Source organism: Ochotona princeps, chromosome 3 (assembly GCF_030435755.1).
Source record: "Ochotona princeps isolate mOchPri1 chromosome 3, mOchPri1.hap1, whole genome shotgun sequence".
Lineage (NCBI taxonomy): Eukaryota > Metazoa > Chordata > Mammalia > Lagomorpha > Ochotonidae > Ochotona > Ochotona princeps.
The window spans coordinates 19,337,723-19,364,857 of record NC_080834.1 but is presented as its reverse complement, the minus strand read 5'-3'; the positions used below and the strand labels follow the sequence as shown (position 1 = coordinate 19,364,857).

Sequence of the window (27,135 nt, the reverse complement as noted above, 5' to 3'; positions counted from 1 at the left end):
GCCTGCCGGCCGGGCCACAACCCTGGGCTCACTTGGTTGCCTAAGCGGAGTTAAAGACTGCAGTCCTGCACGGCTGCACCGGGCTGCCAGGGCCCCTGGCCCAAGTCTGCAGCCAGATGGATGCTGTGCGCAGGCTCTCCCGGGTTTAGTCCATCTGGGCACCTCCGGTTCACCTGCTTGCCACTCCACAGGACGTGCCCCCTGCCAGGGTCGGGGCTCCCAGCCCGGGAGGGGGAGGGCGGCTCCCTACCCCCTCCTCCCCATCCCCGCCTCGGCTCGCTTGGGGTTTTACTGCAGCAGCCGGAGGTGACAGCGACGCCCGAGCCTCCTCTGCTGTTCTCAGAGCCCCGCAGCGCGTCAGGAAAGCACCCGCTCCCAAGAGGCTGGTCCCGGGAGAAGCGTGAACTGCAGGACAGCTGCAGAAAGCCCGCATTTCAGAGCCGAGAAGTGCCTGGGCTGCGTTCCTGCGCGGACGACCCGCACCTCCCAGGACCCCGAGTGTGGCAGCCGCATCTGGGAAGTTGGGAACGGGGAGCCAGGGGGAGGGGAGCGGCGCGGCCGGCATTCTCTTCGGGAACCAGTCGCTGGGAGCAGTGCGGTTGGACACAAGTTGGCGTAGGTGTGTTTTCCTTCTGTCAATAATTAATCACCGGAATCGGTGTGGCAGAATTGGAGTTTTAGCAGGAGTGCAGAGGGCGGGGCCGCGCACCTAACCCGGGGAGGCTCGGAGGCGCCGCGAGCAGAGGGAAGCTGGCGGCCGCTGGGCAGGAGCCAAGCATCGCTGCTCACCTAAGCCGCCCGGAGGACACCCCGCCGGTAGGTAAGTCAGCATCTTGCAATACCCACCAACCTGCAAATAGTTTTGAAACAACAGAACTCTTGTCTTGGTGGTGGTGGTGGTGGTGGCGGGGCGGGGGGCTAACACCGAGCTTTAAGACAATTTTCAGCTCTTTTTTTTAAACTGCATTACAATTTTCAGAATTAAATGGATTTTTCCATTCGCCGGTTCACTCTTCTGGAAACTGAGATGTTTCACTCTACAGAAGCCAAACTTTAATGGTGAAACTTTCCCGGGGAAAAGAAAAAGACTTTGCTAAATGTCTTGATATTTCTTTGTGGGTAGTTTGTAACTAACTGCTCAGGGCCATGTCATAGGCGTGTACTAGCTTTCTTCGTAAGTCTTCATATTCATCAGGTTTCACCCACTTACACAATAGTGTTTTGCCCGTGATCTACTTTAGGCAACAGCATGCACAAGTAGATGGCCAAAAAACGCATAAATTTCCAACAAAGAATGTATTCTAACATTTTCTCATTATTATTAAGCAGTTTGTATTTTCCAAAGATGGTCATTTACAAGCAGCAAAACTTCTGCACTTCAGGGGAATGACAGAGCTAACTTTATTGGCACGGAGTGTTGTGGATGGAAGGTGGGGAGTGGACAGAGAAGTGCTTAGATATGGGTGACATTCCGTACTAACGTGTCATCCAACCGGTGCCGGTTCACAGAAGCACCCAGTCTGAGAGGTACTAAAGGACTATTACATGTAAACCTGGGCCCCCAACAGCTTGAATAAATGTATCGGAGAAGTTGGCAAAGTTGCTTTTCTAAAAGACCTTGTGGTGAAATAGTTATCTTGAATTAAACACTGGTAATTTTTGCCAGTGACATTTAAAAATCCATCCATAAAGTTTTAATAACATGATTTCCACATCCACATCAACCCTGCCTTTCTGAAGGTAGCCATTATTTTCATGACTTCTTGATGTATAGATTACTAGACCAACAACAAATTGTGGTGTGAAAATGCAGTGTCATTCTTGTTATCTAATTATTTCTATATGACTAATGACAAATAAGTTCAAATGAAGGAACAATCTAGAATTTGACTGGATATCAGATTGGAAGTAAACCTGTGTTCTCAATTCCCAACAATTTTCTTAATCCACTGTTCCTAAATACTTTTTTAGAAAACCTGTTCTCCATATCTGTAAGGCCGATTTGATATATACCTGTCAGTATAAATTGCTTTACCATCAAAGTATAAGAAGCAAAAATCTTTATTTAAAAAAAATCCCAAGGGGACTCAACTTCCAGAACTGTGGTGTAAAGGGCTTCTTGAGCCCATTCCTAGAAAAACAATAACTGATTTTTTTAAAAGTTCTAAGAAGATTTTCTTTAAAAAATACAGAAACTGAAAAAAAAAGTTATTGAAGGGGCAGCCATTTAGCCTAGCGGATAAGATGGCTGGGTTCAATACCTGGTTCTGCCTCTTGTCTGCCCCTTCCTGCAAACGCAGACTCAGAAACCAAGTCGCCATCACCCCTGTAGGAGACTTGTAGGTACCTGCTTCCTGGCTGCAGGCAGGCATTGAGAGAGAATTAACAGATCTCTCCCTCCCTTCTTCCCTTCCTCCTTCTCTCTTCTTTCTTCTTCATCTTCTTCCCTTTCTCTATCCCCTGCAAATAAAGCGAATTTTTAAAAAATGTATTCAAATCAAGTACAATTCCCTGAAATAGCAAGAGCTCATGGCATCTGAGCCACCACCTACTTTTCTGCCCCTCCAGCTGGCTGTGATGTTGTTCCACTCCAGCTGACGACTGCCAAGAACACAGGACCCCCTCTTCCCCTGACCCAGAGCTGGAGCAGGTAACCTCCAAGAACAGGCACCACACTTCTCCGCGCACTGTGCTGCAGAAGCTCCACTGCAAGCAAGAGCAACGGAGATGTCTCAGACTTCCTTACTTTCCACTGTTAAGACAGAAGATGAACTCAATCACAAAAAGATAATCCCCCCTCTTCATTAGCCAAAGGGTTGGAATAGATGTTCCTCCAAAAAGATGTACTAGTGATCAGTAAATCACCCCTAAGAAGTGCTCATTATCATTAGTTGTTAGGAAAATGAAAACCCCAAACCAGTGAACGATTGCTTCACACTAGCTGGAATGGCAAAAAGCCAGAAAATGACACGTGTTAGAGAAAATGCAGAGAAATGAGAGTGAACCATCACTACTGGTGGCCATGTTAAAATGGTGCAGTTGCTGTAGAAGATAGTTTGGTATTTCCTCCAAAAAGTTGAATGAAGAGTTATCAAGTAGCAGAAATTACATTCCTGGGCATATATTCCAGAGAACTGAAAACACATGTCCATACAAGAATCTGTTCACATGTTTGTGATAGCATTGTTCATAATGTCCAAAAAGCAGAAACAAGCCAAGTTCCCATTGAGCAATAAATGGGTTATAAAACATACTGCAGAGTGTAACAATGGGGTATTATTTAGCAATGAAAAGATGGGCAGTTGATACTGCAAAATGTGATTAACTTTTGAAAACATCCTGCTAAGTTAAAAAGGCCATGTATTATATGATTTAATTTATGTGACATATCTGCAACGGGCAAATCTATGGAGACAGAAAGTAAATTTGGGCTAGAGTGAGAGGTGAGTTTGGGGAAAAGTGAGGCATGTTTGTTGAAGGGTCCATGGTATATTTTAGGGGTCATGACAATGGTTTCATAATTGTGCAAGCACAAAAGAACTGAAGTTAAATCCTTTAAGTGGGTGAATTTTTCAGTATAAGAATCATCTCTCAATAAATCTATTTTTAAAATAATGAAGAAATCATTAAAAGAACAAATAGGTTTTAAACTTCAAATTAATATATTCCCATTTGCCACTAGGCCTTTCCCAAGGTCCACATTGAAATACAAGAGCTACAAACGGCACAGGTGTTACACAGCTGCGTGATTTACCTATGCATGTACACCTGCTAGGCTTTTTTTTTTTTCAGTTTAGAAATGCCAAATGTCATGAACACAGTATGCTGGAGAATTTGCTTACAATGCACGGCGTTTGAGACTCACCTGCTCACTCTATTCTTCCAGGACTTGTGAAGCCGCCTATTTCTCTGGCTTCCAGTTAAGCCTACTCCTTTATCAGGAAAATTGCTGCATTTATTATGGCCCCCACTGGGGAAAAAACTAAGGTGACTATTTCAGCCAAAAATGCCACTGTCTTCTGCTCAGATTAGCCATTTTACTTATCTAGAATGATCCCAAGAGCCAGAATCTCCGGGGTAGACCACTGTGGTCTCTGCCAGCATGTTGTTATGTTTTGCACTCCAACAAGCTTTCTGATCCTGTGCTAAGTACCATGTGACTGGATGAAAATGCATTGTTTGGAAATAGGAGTGTGAAGTTATTGAGTCTCAGAGGGTCATGAAAGTGGAGGCCAACATCTGAACTTGTTCTAGAACAGTTATGAGTTCATTGAGCCAAAGTAGCTTTAAGGGTTTAAGCCTACCCACTTTAGGAAACCACAAGGATTTTTCCACTCTCAAGAACACAAGTGTGGCACGCCATACCTATGCTTTGAAGAACAGAACATGTTGACAGAAATAGGTTAGGTTACAGATGATTTTTGAACATCAAATCTTTTGTAGGGGTTCTACAAAAATTTTTTCTACTAGAAAATTCTCATAAAATTAATATTTAATGCTCAAACATTTAATAGGTATTAGAAAGGTTAGTATGTGGCCTAGCCAGTAAAGCCACCACTTGAAACAGCAATATACCATACAGGTTCCAAGTCAGGTCTGGCTTCTGCACTTCCAGTTCAGCTCCCTAATAGTAGTCTGAGAAAACGGTGAAAGATGGCTCAAGTGTTTGGATCCCTGACACTTATGTGGAAGACCAGAATGAAGTTCCTGGCTTCGTCCTGGTCCAGCTCTGACCTTTGTGGCCATCTGATGAATAAATCAGTGGGTGGAAGATTTCAACCTCTCATTTTCCCTCCCCACTCTCTGTAACTCTGACTTTCAAATAAATAAAATGAATCTTTAAATATATGTTAGAAAAACTTGACTACAGTTATTGTGATTTAATATTGCTTTTGTCAGGATGAACAATTCATTTACTCCATGGATAGTTATTGCACATCTACCTTGTGCGAAGGGACTTCTACACTCTGGATAAAAAACACACAAAACAGACAAAAACTGCTGTCCTCAAGGAGTTAACTGTAGCAGAAATTAATAATAGTGAGTAAATGCATAGTGTAGCAGAAGGAGATAATGACTCTGGGAAAAAATAAAACGAAGACAGGAATGAGGTATGATTTGACACTGTGAGATCAGGCTAGGGAGTGAGGATCATGTAATCAGATAACCCAAAGATCACATACAGATTTGCCTGCTGTGACTCTGGCAGAGTCCACAAGGATTACAGCTCCAAGTTTGACTTCACTCTTCCCCTGGAAGCTTTACTCTCTCCTACATATTAGCTTCAATAAACCAAGGATTATTTTACTGCCTATAATTGCCATTCTTTCATTAAAGAAATTATTACATTACAGGCCTGGCGTGGTAGCCAAGTGGCTAAAGTCCTTGTATGTACCAGAATCCCGTATGGGCGCCAGTTCATTCCTGCAGCTCCACTTCCCTTCCAGCTCCCTGCTTGTGGCCTGGGTGAGCAGTGGAAGACAGCCCAAAGCCTTGGGTCCCTGCACCCACATGGGAGACCTGGAATAATCTCCTGGTTCCTGCCTCCAGATCATCTCTGCTCAGGCCCTTGTGGCTACTTGGGGAGTAAACCAGCAGACGCAAGATCTTTCTCTCCTTCTCTCTGTAAATCTGACTTTCCAATAAAAATAAACAAATCTTAAAAAAATTACTACATTATCCTCAATACATCCCAAGTAGACATAAGAAGGACACAATCCAAAACTTGCTCCATAGAATCACAACCTGATAAACTACGGCCATATGATAACGACACTCACGCTCAGGGAAGTCATTAGGGAGGTGCTTTCTTCTAGCTTTGCCCGGGGTTCTTGCAGTCTCCCAGGAAACTGTGTGGTGAATAATTAAGAACTAGTTCTCCAAAGTTAATACCTTTGACAAGTAAAAGGATTGGAGAGAAGTTGAGTAGAAAATCATTCCCAGGCCACCCCAGAAAAGCGAACAGAAAGTCACTACAGAAAGCAAACAGAGTATCAGACTCCACAGAGCAACCAGAACTAAGAGGGAAAAGGCAACCAAAAGGAATCCACTTTACCAGACAGTCTTAATAACTTCTAGGCAGGACGCCTGGTTTAAAAGATACCTGGGGAGGCTCTGTCCTAGCAAAATACATGGGTGTGGCAGCTTTCCTGGGATGGATAATGGTTTTAACCTAGAGCAGGGACTAAATACTGAAAAGTGAAGGGGGGACATTTTATTTCAAACTTAAAGGAAAAGTGTTTAAGTATTTTCAGAATAAAGGTAGAAATAAAAGACTTTCTGTTATAATGGTTATTGGGGGGCCTTAGAATTCTCACTTACCCGATACATTTTACTGGGTCCCAGACACTGGGGAAACAATACAAAACAAGGCTTTGCTTCAAAGATCTTTCCTTCTAAAAGTTATATTGTAAACTTTTGTTACAAGATAGCTGAAGAACACAGGAATAAGGACCTAACCTTTCTGACCTGCCATACTGATACCTCCTTCAGACTGGGTCAGCGCCCCCTTCTCCATCTCAGTATACGCTGTCTCCCTGTCAGGACACTTGCCACGCTGGGAGGATGCTTGCTTCGTCCCAGAGATGCCCTTGCTCCAGACGGGTGCTGCGTGTGGACAGTCGTGTCTGCCTCACTGATAGCTTATATCTCTCCATGCTTGTTAAACATTTGATTGCGTGATTTTCTGACTGGCAGCATGGAGGATGATGGATGGATGGAAGGATGGATGGATGGATGGATGGATGGATGGATGGATGGCTTAAGCAACAGTGGATGGATAAGCATGAATGTATGCATGGAATTCTGTATGCATTGATGAGTGGATGGTTGAATGCACGGATATGATCAGAACTTTGCATAAAGGAGCAGCCTGTCAGGCTGGTTAAGAATGTGCTCTGTATTCACTCTGAAATTCTGTGCCTGTTTTAAATTTCTCAGTTTCCTCATTTGAAAAAGGATTACAGCAATGGTGTTTTATACTGTTATTGTTTCTTTAAGATTTTTTTTATTGGAAAGAGATATACAGAGAGGAGGAGAGACAGAGAGGAAGATCTTCTGTCCGATGGTTCACTCCCCAAGCAGCCACAACGGCTGGAGCTGAGCCAATCCGAAGCCAGGAGCCAGGAGCTGTTCGGGTCTCCCATGCGGGCACAGGGACCCAAGGCTTTGGGCCGTCCTCGACTGCCTTCCCAGGCCAGAAGCAGGGCGCTGGATGGGAAGCGGGGCTGCCAGGTTAAAACTGGTGCCCATATGGGATCCCGGCATGTTTAAGGCAAGGACTTTAACTGCTACGCTATCACGCCAGGCCCAATAGTATTGCTAAATAAGGTAATGCCTATAAAGTGCTTGGAAAAGTTTTGAAACATGAATAAATTGTCCAGTAAATATCCACGATTATACCCAGTCCTGAATGCGAATATCCAGGCTTTGTTATTCAAGTATTGTATTCTGTTCTTTTAGCTTCATGATGATCTGAAAGTAAACCAGTTAGTAATTCTGAACTGGCATTATTGCTTTGAGTTTCAATTAAAATGTTTAGAAGAGAATCTGTGAATAAATAAAATAATAAACTGAACAAGAAAATTAAAAAGACTACAAAAAGTCAAAGGAGAAAGCTGGCACATCCAAAGCACATTTTCTGGGGCAGTAACACCTCCAGTGGGTCACACCCACACTCTCCCACGAATCACAGGAATACAGTTCCTGCTTCTGTTCTAGAACTTACTGGTTGTGCCTCACAAAATGTCACGTCCAGTAAGCATCAGTGGAATGCACACTGGGGCAGAAGAAAGAAAAATGGGATGATCTTTCTTGAAGATTAATCTTGTATAAACTTAGGGATATTAATTGTTTTTTTAAATCCAATGATATTTTCTGTGAAAGGCTTTTAATCAAAATTCTCACCAAGCCTCCCCACATAGAGTTCTGTATTACCCTCTGACAAGATTAAACAGTGACTGATCTTTGGAAACTACAACTTTTTATTTTTTACTTCATAAATATCTTATTCAATGAAGCACTAAGTCTTTTTAATGTAACATAAATTTAAATTATATTACCTTGAAAACTAAAAAGAAAAAGAAGAGGAAGGTAAGTAGGAGGGAAGGAGAAAGATAGGAAAAGAATATTAATATATTTTTGCACGTGTACCTATAAATCATGTTGAATCTGTTAAAAAATAGTTTGAAAAAGAAAAAATACAAATATAGAGTTGAATACTTACTATGATTACAACCAAATTTTTAAAATACAATTAAAAAATCCCAAACTGGCCACAAAATGTGGATTTTTAAATAAGATGATGATGTTACAAGTGTCTATATTTTTCATAATATTTTGTCATTTTTATTGTGCTATTTGCAGGGAATATTTTATTTCCAAAATGGCAAGTGTTTTAAATAAACACATTATTTCCTTGTGCTTAAAAGCAGGTTATTTGTGTAACAGCAATATTTTTCTGAAGGTTGTTAAGGGGCTCTTCTGGCTTGCTTGCTACTTTATTTCATCTGCCTTTACTGATGACACACACACAATCAATATTGGTCACTGACACTATTAACCAAGGAACACTATTTGTCACATCATGTAGGACCAACTCTGTAGTCAGGTTAAGAAAAAGAGACACTTGGCCTACAAATTTTACATTTACTGTTCTCCAAAAGCCTTTAGGTTAAATGTTTGGCTATTGACATAATGAAAAAAAAAAGCCTTTAAATCTAGTATTTAGCAAATGTAAATTCTAAGAAATATAATTGCTTCCTTTTTTAAAGTCTAAAATAATTTGGCTACTTTAAAATATCCTAAATATATGACACACTAGTATATACTTGCATATACATATGTTTTTAAATAATACCAAGAGGTCTATATTTATACAAATCATTAGTAATGTCATTGGACAAAGCTGCAATAGAAAATTCAATATCTTAGAAATGTAACCAAAGCTCTAAATTCATAATAAAAAATCATATCACCACTATCACTAAATTATATGCTAGGGAAAATGCTCTTCGGGTTTCATGGGCTTTGTAAATAATAGGCATTAAGTAGCCCCCATTGCTGTTATAATGCTTTAAATAACTTATTGCACAGTCTGACCAGCTAATGCGATCATCTAAATGTCTATAATCAAACACAAGGAAACTCTTTAAGAGATAACAAGCTATGATTTAATCATCCCATCCTAATATTTATCGCTTTTGATTAGCTATAGATTCTACTTTGTTTCTTGTTTACAATCTAATACATGTAGGTTCTGTGGAAGAGCCTCAACTTACAAGTTAATGCTGTGGAGATTAAATTTGCTCTTTTTAGAGAAATAGCAAAAGTAGCTAAGGCACAAAGTGAGCAACACAGAATATGATGCCCGCTGTTTGCCACAGGCCCATCACGGCTGGGTGGTGGTCGAAGTGCAGCAGGGCAGTTTAGTACGTCTGAGCTGGAAGGTGTGACTGGCAAACCTCAGCTTCGTGTAGGTGTAAAAAGCCAGGAATGGGTTGCAGACCGAGTTCTATTTGCAAAGTGAGCAGGTGAACCAGAAAGGAAGAGGGAAGGGGAAAGCACCTCCAGGGAGGGAGCAAGAGAAACCAGGGGTTTCAGGAAGTGTCTTGGGTTTTTCAGGGTTCTTAACCCCTCACTGTGTTGCCCAACTTGAAAGGTCCCACTGCTGGATGCCCATCTGGCAGAGAACCTAGAAAGATCTTTGTTGGTGGCTCCTAATCAATTAGGAAATAGCTCCTAATCAATTAGGAAACAGCGAGCAGTTCCTGAGCTTCTCACTTGCAAAGTGCTATGTTCCTGGCCACGTGCCCTGTGGACCCCATAGATTTTAGCAGACTTAGATGGTCTCCAAAGGTGCCCACTAAGTGTTTGGGGAAATGCCTGACCTGCAGGAGCTCATGTGCTAGCCTGCTGCTCACAGTGCTAACTGTGATCTTCCTTCCTAACTCAACCATTGAACACTCATTTTTAAGTGTACTGATTTAGAGTCAGCTTGTTCACTGAGAAATTAGCCATAGAAAGAACACGTAACTGACTCTTCACGTTCCCCCAGGCTTCTGGCAGCACATCCATTTCACATGGAAATTTTTATGGAGTTTGTTACTGCCTAAAACTTCAAACAAAGAATAATAAATAAATCGGGCTGACCTAGTTCTAGTTTTGATGGGCAGGAAAGTCAAGTTATAATTTAGGACCAAAAAAAAAAACGTTGTTCCACAGGTTTCCTCCACTTGAGAGGAAACAAACATGCATGCAAAACTAAACAGGGAATCTGAACCACAGTGACCCAGTAACTTCCTTCTGGGTGAACTCGTTCTCCTAGACTCACGGGAGTCACTATTTTATCCACCTATATCATGCATCTCTAAAGGCCGTAATACAGTCACCTGAAAGGAATCTTCTAGATAAGAGGTGATAAAGCCACAGGGAAAACAGGAGGAACCGATCATAATGGGGATAAAGGCCACTCTTTGAACCTTTACTAGGGCTGGGCACAGTTAAACATTCTTAACCAATATCGTGCTGTTTAATCTTCCCGATACCACAGCAGTTATTAATCACCTCGACATTACTGAGGGCAAAACTGATATTCAGAGATGTGCCGGTTTGTGTCCCAGCTGCTCCACTTCCCATCCAGGTCCCTGCATATAACATGGGAAAGTGGTCCAGGATGGCCCAAAGCTTTGGGACCTTACACCCATGTGGGAGACCCAGAAGAGTCTCAGGGTTCCTAATTTGGACCAGCTCAGCTCCAGTCATTGCAGCCACTTGGGCAGTGAACCAGCAGATGGAAAATCTTTCTCTGTCTCTCCTTCTCACTCTGTGTATGCCTTTCCAATCAAAATAAAATACATATTTTAAAGAGAGAGGGAGTCTGTCTCAGTGTTAGTACAGGCAGACACTAATCCCATGCAGGTGGCAGCCAGGAGTCACCCAGGTCCGTGTGTCCATACGTTAGCAGACAGAGGCTGTTAGTGTGAGGGCTGCATGGGAACAGGTTGGACAGGAAAGCTGCAGGTACAGCCCGGGCCTGGGAACTTGGGCTTCATTTTCTCCTGCGCCTTGACTTTATCTGAGCCTGAGACCAGGCCTTGATTTGAGTTTTGCCCTTGCCCTTGACGTGAGCATCAGCCTTGAGCTTTGGCTGGGATAAGTCAAAGACCCTTGGCAAAGCAGGCATAGTATACATTTCAAGCTTAGAGCTGGCAATGTAGACAAGTTTATTGATCTCGTAGCTGACACCTTTTGGGATTGGGGATTAACTTCCTGGTACTAGACAAGGGTCTTGACAGTCTGAGCACATTCACTCACAGCCTTGACGTGGTTGTTTCGCATCTTGTTCAGGCCATTTGTACTCTGCTTACTGGAAAAGTGCATGTTCCTCAGAATTTGGGGTCCATAGTATTCAAAGTTTTGGACCTTTTTGATCAGGGTTCTCGATGAGACTCTTGGCTGTGCCTGCACCATAACCATGGATCCCGAAACACTTAGGACTGGAACAAGAGCCAACTTTTTTCTTTTGCAACTTTTTCTTTCTTTTGGGTATTTATTTAAAAGGCAGAGTGAGACAGAGACACAGAGGGAGCAAGTACTAGCTTCTATCCAGTGGCTCCCCAAAGGGACACAATAGCCAAGGCTGGGCCGGACACTCTCTCATTTAACCAAATCTCTTTTTCTTCTAGCTCCTCCCCACTCACGGATATGAGCAGAGAGACTCACTGAAGTCAATTTCTACAAACAAAATCTCACCTGAGACCCAGTGTGTACATTAGACTAAATGGTGGGCTAGTAATCTTTCTTGTCCAACCTCAAGCTCTCCTTGATCCCAATACCTGTGCTCCCTCCCAGTCCACAGAGGATGGTTGGGAAATCACCAGGCGATGCCAGGTTCTCAAACCAAACCATTTACTAACCATTTTTATGGAACAGAACTGCTTTAAAATGTTAAGCCATCATTGAATTTATCTAATTCGAATCTCTATTCTACAGATGAAGAAACAGTGACCTGAAGGAAGTTACCCACACAGAATCATTCCACAGAGAAACTAGGCCAGGAGGCCAGGAGCCCAGACCTGAACCCTCGTGGGAAGGTAAGCTTTTCTGACTATATCATGAAGTCTTGCTTTTAGATAACTGACTCTTTTATTGCAAGATGAAGTTCCTAATTGTCTCTTAAGCAACCAACAAACATGCATTATATAGTGGATATATAATGCATAGATATTTAACTTAATTTATCATATTTTAAAAATTGATTTATTTTTATTTACTTGAAAAGTAAAGAGACATGGAGAGAGAATGAGCTTCCATCCACGGGCTTACTTCCCAAAAAAACTTCATCCTTAAACTAGAGGTAGTTTGGGGGAGCCTCTTAGTAAGCTAAGACACCCTTGGGATGCCTGGATTCAAATTCCAGCTCTCAGACCAACTTCAGTTTCTTGCTGATGTATCCTCGAGACAGCAGAGGATGGGTCCTGCCACCTGTACCAGAGATATGCTTTGAGTTTTGACTTCTGGCTTTGCATTCTCTATAACATTGGGAATCAAAAATGCTGTTTCTTTCCCCCAACAAGAGCTCCATATTGTCAGAACAAACACATTGTCTGTGTTTGTTTCCTAGAGAGTGTTAGTGAATTTCCAAAGATTTTATGGCTTAAAGTAGCATACATTTATTCTGGAGGCCAGAATTTTGAAATCAAATTGTTGTAGGATCATACTGCCTCCAAGACTCTTCCTCAACTTTTCAGCTGCAGGCAACTCCAATGGTTCCTCTGGTATCTCCCCCACCTCCAACTTCTGCCTCTGTCGCATGGTGTTCCCCATATCTCTCTTCTTTTTGCATTTATTTCTTAAAAGACTTACTTAATTATTTGAAAGGCAAAATTAGAAAGTGAGAGAGAGAGAGAATCTTCCATTCACTGGGTCATTCCCCAAATGCCACAACAGCCAAAGCTAGGCCAGGCTGAAACCCTCTTGGCAATTCTAGAAGCTTCGCCCAAGTTTCCCACATGGATGGCAGGGACCCAAGTATTCGGGCCATCCTCTGATACCTTCTCAGAAGCATCAGCAGAAATGCTGGATCCGAAGTGTACTTGAACTTGTTCCCTTTGGGATGCCTGCATCATAGGTTTCAGCTTAAGCCACAATGCCACAATGCTGGCCTCTAAGTCTTTCTCTTCCAAGATTGAGAATTTGGGTAGTTTAGTGTCTTTTCTTGTCAATATCTTTGACTTAATTACATTGACACAGATCCTTCTTCCAAGTAAGATCCAGGACATGAGAGACTAGCATCTAACCTACGGTAATACTGCTGCTTTCCTAGGCCACAAATAGAGAGGAGAATCCAAAGTGGAGTGGCTGATACATGAGCCTGTGCCCACATAGCATGCCAATGCTGGTAGGTAGAGAATTAATCTGTTATGCCATTCCACCAGCCCTGGTTATTTCTTTTTAAATGATCTGAGTCTTGGATTTTACATTCCATTTATTAATCTTTTTCCAAAGAGATAAGCATGTGTGGGTGGGTTTCAGAAAGTTTGTAGGAAATATGTATTATGAAAATACTACACATGGATTCCAGATTTTCTGCACTGAAGTAAACTTACATTTTAGTACCATTTTCCATGAACTTTTCAGGGTACCCTCATATTATAGAATTTATTATGCTTAAATATTCTCCTACAGAGGCTACTAGAATTTCACTGCTGCCAAAAGGAAACATAAACACATCGCCACTCCTATGGAGTCTGGCAGTTCTGAGCTTGCCTGTTCCATTATCACAGTCAAGAAGGAGGAATCTCATTCGGGATATGAAAGTTTTACGTAGATATTTACTGTGTACTCAGCTTTGATGGCACATCCATTTGAGATTTCACTTGTTACTTCTAAAAACTACTTGGCAGACTTTGACAATAACATCTTCAGAAGGAAGATAAACACCCAGAAGCTATATACTTTCATTTGTTGTGGGTGATAGTTTCTTTCCTTCAAAAAAAGAAAAAGAAGAAAGTTCATCCTAAGAAATGAAATTGTAGCTAAAAACCTTGACCCTGAAGCCCAACTTTCCATTCTAGCACTTACAGAATGCTGCTATTTGTATGTTAGGAAGTGAAGGGACAGAGGAACCAGACAAAGATGTAACATATATCCCTACCCCTTACCACATTTCTCTTCGTGTTGGCAATATCTGTCAAATGCTGATGTACTTGCCACTGATTTTGGTTTCCAAATACATCATCTTGTTGACACCAATGCAAAATAGAGATTGATCTAATTCAAATTTAGCATTCCCTAAATTATTGTGAAATATTTTATTAGACCCAAATTCCAAATTTTCCCATCCCAATGCCATTCAATCATCAATTCCTTTGTCATCTGTCAGAATATGGCAAAAAAAAAAAAAAAAGGACCACTTGAAACTTGGTTGCTCAACACAGTGTTACACAATAGCATCACTTCACAGTTGGACTGGAAATACATGCTCTGTATTGTTTTGCCTTTCCTGGCCCTCATAAAAACTGGAGGCAATGAGATGAATTTGGGCAATCATGAAACACTCTACAGTTGTATATAATACAAACAACACTAGAACCAATAACATGCTGGCTAAACTGTTGGTGAAGTCTTTTTTTCTTTCACTACATTACTTAAGTAGCTCACTTCTAAGTACAAGATTGTAAGTTTCATTACAGGAACTTAGTTGCCTTCAAGCAATAACACTCCCTGACTTAAAATTGTTTATTCCTCTCTGGAGAGTCTGTAGAATTACTTAGCTAATTCATAAATGTGTAGATAATACTCCTTAATTGTCCCACAGTTATTTGATTTTCTTTCCTATGAATCTTTGAAAACATTTAAGGAGGTTTTTAAGCTATGTCTAAACACTTGGCCTGTAATTACGTCCTCACTCTTGAATTGACTTCTGTATCAATTATGCTATAATGTAGGGAACTGGCTGGCAATTATACTAAGGTCAAAAGGAAATTCCCAGGAAGGTTTTAAGCAAGAATGGAACTTGCTATGGTACATAGAAAATATTGGGATCACCCAAAGAAAACTTAGAGCAAGATGCCTGAAAACTGAGAAGTCAGAAAACTTTATTGCTGTGCCTAATTCTTACATAGATACAATATGAAGCTGAATAATTCATCATAATGAAACCACATTCATGTCTCTTGTGCAATAAGGGATTATGTGTCTTTGTGTCTGTGTTCACATGAAGAAGCAGCTTGTGATTAAGCCTCAAAAACCATTGCATAAAGTTGTGCAGTGCACAGCCCACAAAATAGCATGAGGTGGCTCTGCTTGAGACACATTTTAAAATTACCTAAGAGACTGTAATATCTTTCAAGCACTGATTTGAGGTGATGCAAACACATCTCAATTGACCAACAAGGGCTGGAATTTTTTTCCTGAAAAATAAAACACTTCATTGTTGAAATAACAATTATGGAATATTATGCAAATACATTTTGAATCTATAATTTAGTAACATTCTGCAAAATTTTTAAATGTGTACCAATCCACTAGTAACAACAAGTGCTACTATCACCATTACTTTAAGAGTCCCGCTGTGTCACTGAGACGGGTCTAGAGGCAGTTCTCAATCTCGATCTTTTCCAAGCACACCACGTAAGAGAAAGAGAAAAGAGATGGTGGTCAAGGTAATGAAAGGCCAGGAACGGGAAGGAACAGGAAAGGAAGAGAAGGAACGCTAACACAGAACTCAGAATTCGGATTTCCAGATTTTTCCAGCCTGAAATTTTCTGCCATTACAGCCACTTTTCTATGTACCAACGTACCAATGATTACTGATCTAAAGTAAACATTTGTAAAAGCCAATTTAATGGGATTTTAAAGCACTTCACAAATGTTTTTAACTCCCCACAAAGTCTGTGAACTTTTAACATTATGAGAAAATGAAAAGGGACTTGATACTGAGAATCTGGTTTCCACACATTTCCAGTATTCGAAGACTTCAGTCTAGTTCAAAAACAGGTTGTCATGGCTAATTATAATACAGTGTAAATAAATGTTTCAATGGTAACATTAGGAAGAAAAGTAATATATTTTCATGGAGTGGTAGCATTTTCTGAGAATGTTTCATAGAACATAGAATACATGGGGGCCAGCATGATGGTTCAGCTGGCTAATCTGTCAGCAAGTAGTCCAGTATCCGAAACAGGCAGCGGTTCATGTCCTGGCTTCCCCACTCCTGATCCAGCTCCCAACTTACGGCCTGGAAGAGCAGTGGATAATGGCCAAAAGCCTTGGGACCCTGCACTCACGTGGGAGACCCAGAAGAAGCTCCTGGCTCCTGGCTTGGGATTGGCTCAGCTCTGGCCATTGCAGCCATTTGCATAGTGAACCAATGGATGGAAGATCTTTCTCTAAATGTGTTTTATTTTCCCTCTAACTCTTAAAAAAAAGAAGAAGAAGAAGAGAGAATATAGGGCTAGGTCTTGCAAGTAAATGGAATTTTACCTGGCAAAGAACATTTACAAGAGAATGCTTATGATAATAAAATGATGTGAACCAAAACATGTGTGCTTAATAATCAACAGTAATTAGCAATGTTGAGAAGCAAAGCTGGAGTCAGGGAAGCTAAACAGTGCAGCGCTTTAAAGGAAGGTTTCATTATATAGTGAGTGTAGGACCATGGAAGACTTTCAAGCTGAGGAATGAGCTTATGTTTCAAAAATTAACTCTGGCAACAGTTTGAATGGTCGTAAGGAAGAAGAGAGACAAGTTGTTCAACTGTTTCATTCATCCAAGAAAGAGAAGTAGTCGCAGCCCTGTCCAATCAAGTGTTGTTCCATGATGGAGACAGTTTTCATCTATGATGCTGAATATGATGGCCACCAGCCCTAGAAGGATTGAACTTGAAATTCAGATTGCCCATGGGATTGCTGGCTGCCATATTACATGGCACAGAGATGTAAGCACTTCAGTGAAGCATTGAAGAGGGTTTTTCCAACTGCACGTTGCAATCAGTGGGTTAAGAAATCAATGTGTTAGTTCACTACTGGGGTATCTGTTAGGGTGGACTGGACTTACAGGGTAAACTGGACAAGAACAAACGTAACAGAGCAGAAAACAGGAGCATGAAACACAGAGTATCATTTTAAGAGATGTTTATCTCAATTGTATGACTACATGTCTGTGTCTACCCTGGGTCACAACGTTAATTGTATTTTTCCTGTATTATGTTTAAAAGTGCTGAAAGCCAGTCCATTACATAAATTTGGTTACATATGTACAGAGTGATTGCGGAAAGTTTCCCAGGAAGGAAGAATTGCACAAAGTTCACTGCAGTTCAGAACCAGGATAATTCTATACCTGTCTAGATTTTCTTAACAATTACTTTCCTTTTAGTTTTAAATTTTTGTTTATTTATTTTTAACTTTTTGAAAGGCATAGGGACAGAGATTCTTTTCCACCCACTTTTTCACTCTGCCGGATGCTTAAAAACAGAGCTGGGCTAAACCGAAAAGCAGGAGCACAGAACGGCACCCCGGTCTCCCACAGGAATGACAGGGACCCCGGTACCTGCCCATCGTCTGCTGTCTCCCAGGATGCACACGGGCTGAAAGCTGCGTCTGAAGCAGAGGAGCTGGGCCTCAAATCCGGGCATGCCAGTGTCGTGTGCAGGCACCCAGAGAATGATGACCACAGTCCAAAATGCCTGCCCTACAGGCACCCAGAGAATGATGACCACAGTCCAAAATGCCTGCCCTACAGGCACCCAGACAGTGATGACCACAGTCGAAATGCCTGCCCCACAGGCACCCAGACAGTGAGGACCGCAGCCTTAAGTGTCTGCCCCCATTTTGACCTCTTAAGCAGACTTTGTCTTTTAGAACAATTTTAGATTCACAGAAAAGTCCAAGAAATACTACAGAGTGTTCTTATATATCTTGTATTCAATTTTTCCTTTTAGATTATTACATTACTATGACATCTATTGCAATTAGCAAGATAGCACTGATAAATTGTTACTGAATTATTATTACCAACTGAATTCCTCACCTTATTTATATTTCTTTAGTTTTCACTTGCAGAATTCCGTCTGAGATACTATGTCACATTTAGTCATCATGTTTCCTTGGCCTCCTCTGAGCTATGGTCGTGTGTCCACACACTGCTTATTTTTCAATGACCTTGGAACCTTTGATGAGTAGTCATTATGTGCTATGTAGAATATACCTCCACTGGGATTTGAATATTTTCCATAATTAGACCGATGCTATGGGATGCCATTTTCTTAGGTCATATCACGCACACATTCTATCAACATCTTCATCACTTTCATGTTGGTGGGGTAGTAACGGTCAGTCTACTCCATTGTGAGGTTACTCTGTTTTTTTATCTCCCTTTCCATGCCATATTTTGTAGGTAAATCACAATGCTCCTAATTAAAAAAAATGGCTCACTTAATGAAAAGAAGTCACTGAGTTCTTTCCAGAGAAAGCTACTTCTGAGTACAGACAAGTCTCTTTGGAGACACATCATCTCTCTGATAAGCGCAGAAGACTTTCATCACTTCTCATATTTTCAGGTTCCAATTATGAAGCATAAAAACATCAAATGATTAAAGTAGAATTCCAAAATGAGATGGAATGCGTTATCCCAGAATCAGTTGTGAGAGTCCTTGTGCCTTTCTAGTCCTGAAAGCTGATGTTTCAGAAGTGTATCCCAAACTGTATTAGGCCTTTCCCCCCACGACGCAAAGGAAGCTGATCATTACAGCAGGAAATCCCCTTTCTGAGAAATTCCAGAAGTTTGGAACAAGTTTACTTTTTAGGTAGGGGAGGATTGCAGGTTAACATTTTCTGCAATATTCCCATGGAAAATGCTGAGTCGAATCACCTGGTACTTCTCCTGTGGCCCTTCCTCCTATCACTTCCCTTCCCAAGGAGAGATGACATCATCACAGAATGTCCTCAGCGAGCCAGCTGCTGCTGGTCGTGCACACGCTCCTCACGGTGTTCCCATCTTGTGACTCATACACATGTTAATACATGTATTTTTCAAAACTGTTGCATTTATTCACTCTCTCATCCATTCAGACTGGAATAAAGTTCTGCCCTGAGTAACGTGGACCATAAACTGAACCCTCTCCCTCTCAGCCTAATAGAGGAGCTGGGCTTATTCTCTGCCCCCACTGCACACAAATCTAGTGGAAGTAGTTGCCTGCAGATAAAAGGATGATGACAAAGACATAAGAGAGACAAACTCTTCATTCAATTATGAACTCATTTTTAGAGTCTTCTTCAGTATCCCTATCTGCTGATGGGTTCTCTCTGATCTCTACAGTTCTAATAATTCTGCGGCTTCTGTCTCCCCCTCCATCCCAACCAGCAATCCTGAGCAAAACTCTGCTTTGATCCACGCTAGAATGTACACTATCGATAAGCACCTTAGGTTTGGGAAGTTCCCAACAGTATTTCCAATAAATAGGCATCCTAACTTTTAGTTGCACTGCAAGAATCTAGAGAGTCTCAGATGAAAGACCTTGAACAAAGGAGGAATGGGGAAACAGAAGATCGAGGGCTGTGGCCCCCCAGACCTTCATCCCACTCAATGTTTTTGTCCTTGTTTGGCTTTGAAACCATGACCAAAGCCGTATCGAAAGGTCACAGAAGACTTCCATTGAATTTTGTTTGTTCACAGAATACCAAGCCACAGATGTTCCCTACCTGGACAGTTATTTTAACTTGGTTTAATAAACCAATTTAACAGTAATTGATGTTAACTTGTAGGCTTGGTCCTTTTCTTTTAGAATCAGTAATTAGGTGTAAGGGACCTCTGCAATCCATTCAGCCATCAACACTCTGAGTCTAGTTACCTGATGGAGGTGATGTTTAAAATGTGTATTAACTCATCTGAATCGTAATCTTTGAAGACAATGATCATGACTGTCTTGGGCACAATGGACTCTCCAGTTCCCAATGCATTCCCATTTGATGCCTTCCATCTGTCTGAGCAGCCGCATCACGCGTATGCAAGCCCCTGAGACTGAGGCCTCGGCTTTATGAGTGTTGTTCTTCATAGCCATGCAGAGTGGTAGGAATTATTATCTCTGTGTTACAGAAGAGGAAATTGAGGACAAAGACACTTAAGTAACTGGCCCAGGAAGTAAAGGAGCCAGGATTTGAACCTAGGTCTAGCTTTATTTATAAATCCATATTTTGCAATATGCAAGCAAGTACAATAACAATAATACTATATAAGTAAAATGCTGAGTAATCATTCTGGGGGGTGAGGTGACTCAAACCCATCAGGCATGTGAGAATATGGTGCTTTAGTGGTTCTTCCTGAAGGAGATTTTTTGTATTTTTAAAACAGTGGTTCAGAGAAAATCATTCCTCTGATGTGAAAGTCTGTTCCTGCAGGTAGCCATGCTGAGCTTTGTTCCACACCCCACTTCTTAGTGGAACCTGAACTGCTTCCCACAGACCCTCCTGAGATGCACAGGGTCATGGGTTCCTTTAAACACTCCTCATCTTTCACATTCACCAGAAAATATTGCCTTGGTTTGTTCCAGTGGCTATAAAACTACCTGAGACTGGGTGGCTTTCTCACAATATTCAAGACTGGAAAATCCAGATAGTGTCATAGCATAGCAGGTTAAGTTACTGCTTGCAATACCAGCATCCCTTTTCTGAGAACTGGAATGACTCTCAGCTACAGCACTCCCATCTGGCTCCCTGCTAATGTGCCTAGGAATGCAGCAGACGATGGTCCTGGGTTCCTGCCACAGCCATGAGAGACCTGAATGAAGGTCCTGGATCATGGCTGTGGCCTAACTTATGCCGAGCGGTTGCAGATACATAGAGTGTGAAGCAGCAGGTGGAAAATCTCTGTGTATGTGTGTCTGCCTCTCTCTCCTCGTTTCTCTCTGTGTGTGCCCCCTTTTTTTCAAATAAATACACAGATTTTATTTTTAAAAGCCTGGAAAATCCAAGCTCAGAGGGCCCAAATACTCAGTATCTTTGGGGGCTCACTTCCTGGCTCACTTAGACGACAGCCTCCTGACTGTGTCCTAAACACACTGTGTGCTCATGGCGGAAGGGGCGAGGGCACGCTCTGGAGTCTCTAATGTAAGAGCACTAACCTCACTCCTGAGTACTGGGCCGGCATGATCTAAGTCCTCTGTAGGCCCCTGCCCTCCTGATGTTATAGGCTTGCAGCTAAGACAGAAATGTAGAGGGGATATGAAATTCTGTAGCAGGTCTCATCACACAAGTTTTCAGCGTGTGAGAGTAAGTTGTGTTTGATGAAGCAGGGACACAAGTCCCAGCCGTTCTAGTTCCTCAGCCATTCTAGTTCCCAGACCGTAGACAGAGCCAGCACCCCAAGGGACTCTTGCCCTGCTTTGCAAAAGACCAGTCTAACCAGTGCCTTGGATTGTTCCACACTCCACCCTCTGTATTCTTTCCAACCACCCAGCCCCCGAGAAGAAGCCTGGCAAAGCTTCCCCCTCATCCCTGGGAATTCCCCACCTCTCCAAGACGCCTAAGCCAGAAAAGACCTGGCCTGCTGACGGATCAGGCGCTTTGTGCCACACGCTTGCTTCATAGGCATGCTGGCACTTAGCCAGCTCTGACTAACTTATTTCTCCTTAAAAATAAATCAGGTTTTGGCTGCGGATCCATACCTCACTTCCTCTCTGCTCTGTGCCTCCCCCTAACAACATTAGGGTGGTGCTTCTTGCCTGTAGAGAGAGTCTTTGGGCAGTCAGTCTGGGCCATTGCTGGTCAGAAGCTACACAGTCCTCAGTGTACTCTCTCGATGGATGAGTGAAATCTCCCGCACGTGTTGCTCATCGAATTACCTGAAGTTTTTTTTTTAATGTCACATGTACATGAGGAGATATTAAAATGGACCCACAGAAAGGAGAACTATATTACCTGAGAAAATCTGAAACATAAAATTGTGCATATTTTAATAAGCTACAGCAGCTTGCTTATCAATAATAACCAACTCTCACCACTCTTACCTTTACATAGGAAACAACAAATTATCTTTTTTATTTTATAAAACATATTTATTGTTATTGGGAAAACAGATTTACAGAGAGAAGAGACAGAGAGAAAGGTTTTCCATCCTCTGGTTCACTCCCAAATGACCGCAGTGGCCAGACATCAGCTGATCTGAAGCCAGGAGCCAGGAGTGAGGAGCTTCTACCTGGTCTCCCGTGTGGGCACAGGGTCCCAAAGCTTTGACTCATCCTCCACCGCTTTCTCAGTCCACAAGTGAGGAGCTAGGTGGGAAGTGGAATAGCCAGGAAACCAGCCAGCACCCATATGGAATCCTGCCGCTTGCGAGAAGATTAAGCAATTGAGCTATTGCAACAGACCCAGCAAATTATCTTTTTAAAAAGTTTTATTTCTAATTTGAAAGACAGAGTTGCAGAGAGAAAAGAGAGAGATTTTCCATATCTTCCATCCACTGGTTCTCTCTCCAAATGGTAATGGTTCAAGCTAGACTGATTTGAAGCCAGAATCCAAGAGCTTCTTCCAAGTTTCCCTCATTGGTATGGGAGCTCAAGCACTTGAGCCATCCTCTGGTGCCTCCTCAGAAACATTAGCAAGGAATTGGATCAGAAGTGGAGCACTTGGGACTTAAACCAACACCCATATGGGATGTTGGAACAACAGACAGAGGATTAGCCTGCCATACCATGGTGTCAGTCCCACAAATAATCTTTAACATAGCTTCCCATCAATAATGTAAATAGATGATAGATTAGATTAGATAGATAGATAAATAGATAGTTAGATAAAACATAAATTTGTGAGCCAGTGATTTAGCATATCAGGCTAAACATCCACCTGTGGGGCCAGCAGCCCATATGAGCACCAGTTCAGTTGGAGTCCCAGTGACTCCAATTCTGGTCCAGCTCCCTGTTTATGGCGTAGGAAGGCAGTAGAGCAGGGCATGAGTCCTTGAGCCGCTACCCCCATATAGGAAAGCTGGAAGAAGCTCCTGGTTCCTGGCTTTGGACGAGTCCAGCTCCAACCATTACAGTCACTTGGGGGGTGAATCAGTGAATGAATGATCTCTCTGTATCTCCTTCTCTCTCTATGAATAAAAGTAAAACAAATCTTTTTTTAAAAAATAGGTAAATTTGTTTTGGTACAAAGAATTTTTGAAGGCTGCATATAGTCTATTCATACTTTGGACTTTCCTTAAACTTTTTGAAGTCCCCATCTATTTGCCAACATAATTATTTTGTCCACGTCCCCTCAGGTGAATGAGCGGCTTAGAACAAAGAGTGTGGATTAGCTCGGTTCCTAAAGTTCAGAGCCTCCAGCTCAGAGTCTCTCAAAAAGCTGGAATCAAGATGTCTGCTGGGGCTGCCCAAGCAAGAAATTTAATTTTAAAAGAGAAATAAATGTCCAGAAGATTAATTAGTGCATTTTCAAATCTGCAGTGTATAGGGAGAAGGTCAATTATATTTCCAAGTGAGCAATATTACCTCATTTGTAAAAATGAAGAGCGTTAAACATATTTTAAACAGATTCTCAACACATAGTTGACTCTGGATAAGAAATAGCCATGGGGAAACCGTCTGAAGCACCTGATATTCAAAATCATTTCAAGCTGGCTATAGGAAACAGCTCATTAAGACAGCATAAAGCTTACTCCTCTTAAACCCACAACATTCCCTGTGAATAACCTCTGGGCCTCCCCAATTCGTAGGGAAATGCAAAAGAGGCAGTTTGTCCTGCTCAGCAGCTGGCCTCACTCTGGCCATTCCCATTTCAAACTTATTCCACTCCCTGTTGCCTGGGCCCCATTCCCTGATCTTATTCATTACCTTCTAAGTTCCTCCCCATCTCGAACCCTTCCACAAGCTCATCCTTCTGCCTTAGCTCTTCTCCTCATCTCTGTTCATTTTCTCAGTTTGGCTCACAATCATTCCTTGAATTGTACTTCAAATATCTCTTCCTTACACTGAACCACGCTTCCTCACACCGCCTCTCCAAGCTCACACTAGATCAGGTTCCCCACAAACCCTCATACAATGTTCTTTTCCATTACAAATTTACATATATAATTTGTTTTCTATCCATCCCATCTGTCCCACACTCCCTTAGGGGAAAGACTGTCTGCACCATCATTAAGTCACAGCATAGCTCGGGCCCAGACATCTAATGACTGGATCCCACATACCTGTTCAGTTATGTGGCTCTGCCCCAGTAATCATGACCATGGTTATTTTAAATTAAGCATAGCTCAAAATGTACTATTGTCTAGTGAGTAGTCGAAAAGTTCAAGTGGTGTTAAGACCTAGTTGTGTGTGTTAGTCTCTCTGTGGGGAATCTTGTTTGCTTGGATAAAATAACTCACTGAACTTATCCTCTTGCTATGGCTTGAATGTTCACATCACTTCCAAAGTCTGCTGAAGCTTAATCTAGTGTGCAGGAGTATGGAAAGAAGAGGTCCCGGGAGGTGGTTAGGTCACCAGGGTTCTTCCCTAGGAAATAGGATCTAGACTGTTAAAAAAGAGGCTTCACAAACTTGGGACCTTTTTGTCTTTCTGTCTTTCCCCCGTTGTAAGGACACAGAATTCAGAGCACCATCTTGGAAGCAGAGACTGGACCTGTAACCAGACACTGAGTCTGATGTCACTTTGACCTTGAGTTTTCTAGCCTTCAGAACTGTTAAAAGCACATTCCCATTGTTTATGAATTACACAGTCCCATTATTATGTTGCAGATGGACACTTAACATCATTCATTTTCTTCCAGACCCTTTCCACTTGTCTCTTTCTATGTAACAAGAGGTGGAAGAAAAAAAATGGAGTTAATGTCTCCCTGAAACCCACTTACCAAGACCAGACATTTAAATGCAGTTGTTTAGTTCCCACTCTTTTCTGGGAGACCTGGCAGGCTGATTTTTTGTTTCATAGGAAAGTAACAATGCTTTGTCATTGTGTTATCCATTTATATGAATGATTCTGGCCATAATTGCAGAAAACTTTCACCTGCTGACATGGACTTTCCATCTTAAATTTTGGTGGAAGTGACCCTAACCAAATGGATTTCTTTCTATCAAAGCGAAATTGCATGAAAATTAATAATAGCTCAATATATTCCGCTTTGGGGTCATGAATGCTCTGTAATTCTTTCTCTGAGTTGGTTACCTGGCATTCATTCAATGACAGTATGTAGGCCAGGCATTGTCAGTGGGGGTCCTCCCATATTCCAAGTAGTCCACAGATTTTTATAGAGCAAAAGTATCTCTCTTTCAACACAAAGAATATTAACAAATTAAAAAAGACACCTTTTGAGGTAAGAAAATAGAACTGCTATTCTAAAGGTTTTAGCTGGAACTGGAGTAGTAAGAGGTCTCAGAGCAGACTTTGAACATATATCACCATGTCCTTAAGGGTAGGCAGAAGAGGCACAAAGGTGATTTTATGTTCTTTCTGTCTATGGAAGCTGCAAGCTCTTGCCAGGGATCTCTTTAAAAGATGGCAGAAGCTCTTCCTTCCAAGAAAAATTTTATGTGGTTATAAATGTTGGTCCATATGAAGGCCAATAAACTACATTTATATGATGTTCAGTGATTCACTGGAATGAGTTGCAGATCTGAATACGCATTTATACTCCCAGCTAAGGATATTTTACTAACACGATATGTCACAGGATCAACAAGGAAGAAAGGGGTAGAATCCAGAGCAATCCATGTTCAGGCTTCTGATGTTCACATGAGTGGAACTAGTAACAGATGTGGTAATACATGAGGCTGCGCAGTGTTTCTGCCCAGGGAAGCCCAGCAGAGACTTAGCAGCCAACCTTCGTATTGGTGCTGGTCACGTGGTTACCCTTTAACCAGCAATGACCAAAATTCCAGACGATCAGAAGACATTATATGGCCTGTACTGTGTAGCAACAGTGAATTACACTTATCTGTAACATTAAAAACCAAAGTAACCAGAAGCCTGCCAGGCCAACCTTGCCAGCACTCCCCCTGTAAATGGCAACCTCAAGCTTAGTATAGCATATGGTAAATCTACCGAATGAATCAATGTAGCAGGAAACGGAAAAGTTCACATTTGAACTCTTCTGTACATGCCTAAAGAAACATTGTTAGCCTCAGGTTAAGGTTTATTTGTGTTTATTTGGAAAGCAGACTTGCAGAGAGCAGAGAAAGAGAAAAACTGCTCTGCCATATACTAGTTCACTCCCCAAATAGCTGCAGCAGCCAGAGCTGAGCTGATCCAAGCCAGGAGCTTCTTCTAGGTCTCCCACATGAGTATAGGGGCCCAAGAACTTTAGCCACCCTCAGCTGCTTTCCTAGTTTGTAAGCAGGGAGCTGAGTCAGAAGTGGAGCAGCCAAGACTAGAACCGGTACCCATATGGGATGCAGGCACTGCAGGTGGCAGATTAGCCTGTCAAACCACCACTCTGGTCACTAGCCTCAGTATCTAGGTGCTGCTATTATTAGAGTTACTGAAAAGTATTTTCAGATTGAAATGATCATTACCATAATGTCACTGTTAATAATTTCAGTAGTAGTTATTGGTAGTGATAATGTTATTCATTTTATGATTGATATATTCTGTATCATTTCTACATAACATTCAAATTAATAATCCCTTCAATGACAGTTAACATTCTTTGAGAGATTTTAACATGATGAGACCATGATAATTTAAACAGATTCTGTATTTGGTTCCTTATTTGATTTCTGCTAACCTGTTTCCTTCTTGAACAGAACAGACTTTCTGCAACTCGAAGCCAACGATGGATTTCAAATGTGTGAAGGACTATTTCTCCTGGCTCTACTATCAATACCAGATTATTAGCTGCTGTGCTGTGTTGGAGCCCTGGGAGCGCTCTATGTTCAACACCATTTTACTAACCATTTTTGCCATGGTGGTGTACACTGCCTATGTCTTTATCCCAATCCACATTCGCCTGGCTTGGGAATTTTTCTCAAAAATATGTGGCTATCACAGTTCAATTTCCAGTTGATCTCATCTGCATTCTGTAAAACAGCACTCCGTATTTATATGTTGCTGATGACTGATTGCTTTAGGGGACTCCTGCGTCATTCTTCCACTATCTGATCTTAAAGGCCCTCTTGTGCACAAACCGTAACCCACTGCCTGGAATC

The 27,135-nt window shown here is 41.8% G+C and overlaps 1 protein-coding gene across 2 annotated transcripts; it reads left to right on the top strand.

The window, feature by feature from the left end:
* Nucleotides 1-682: 682 nt before the first annotated feature.
* SPTSSB (serine palmitoyltransferase small subunit B) lies at nt 683-27,135 on the top strand. 2 transcript variants are annotated; one of them, XM_058661175.1, is made up of 3 exons: nt 683-820; nt 11,992-12,092; nt 26,739-27,135. In XM_058661175.1, exon 3 carries the CDS (start codon nt 26,763-26,765, stop codon nt 26,991-26,993), a length of 231 nt encoding a protein of 76 aa, XP_058517158.1. In that variant the 5' UTR covers nt 683-820; nt 11,992-12,092; nt 26,739-26,762; the 3' UTR covers nt 26,994-27,135. The 2 variants fall into 2 exon arrangements, with proteins under 2 accessions (XP_058517158.1, XP_058517159.1); XM_058661176.1 differs by having other exon boundaries at nt 728-816.

Excerpts from the sequence above, each read along its gene's own strand:
- SPTSSB (XM_058661175.1), top strand. The coding sequence starts at position 26,763 with ATGGATTTCAAATGTGTGAAGGACTATTTCTCCTGGCTCTACTATCAA.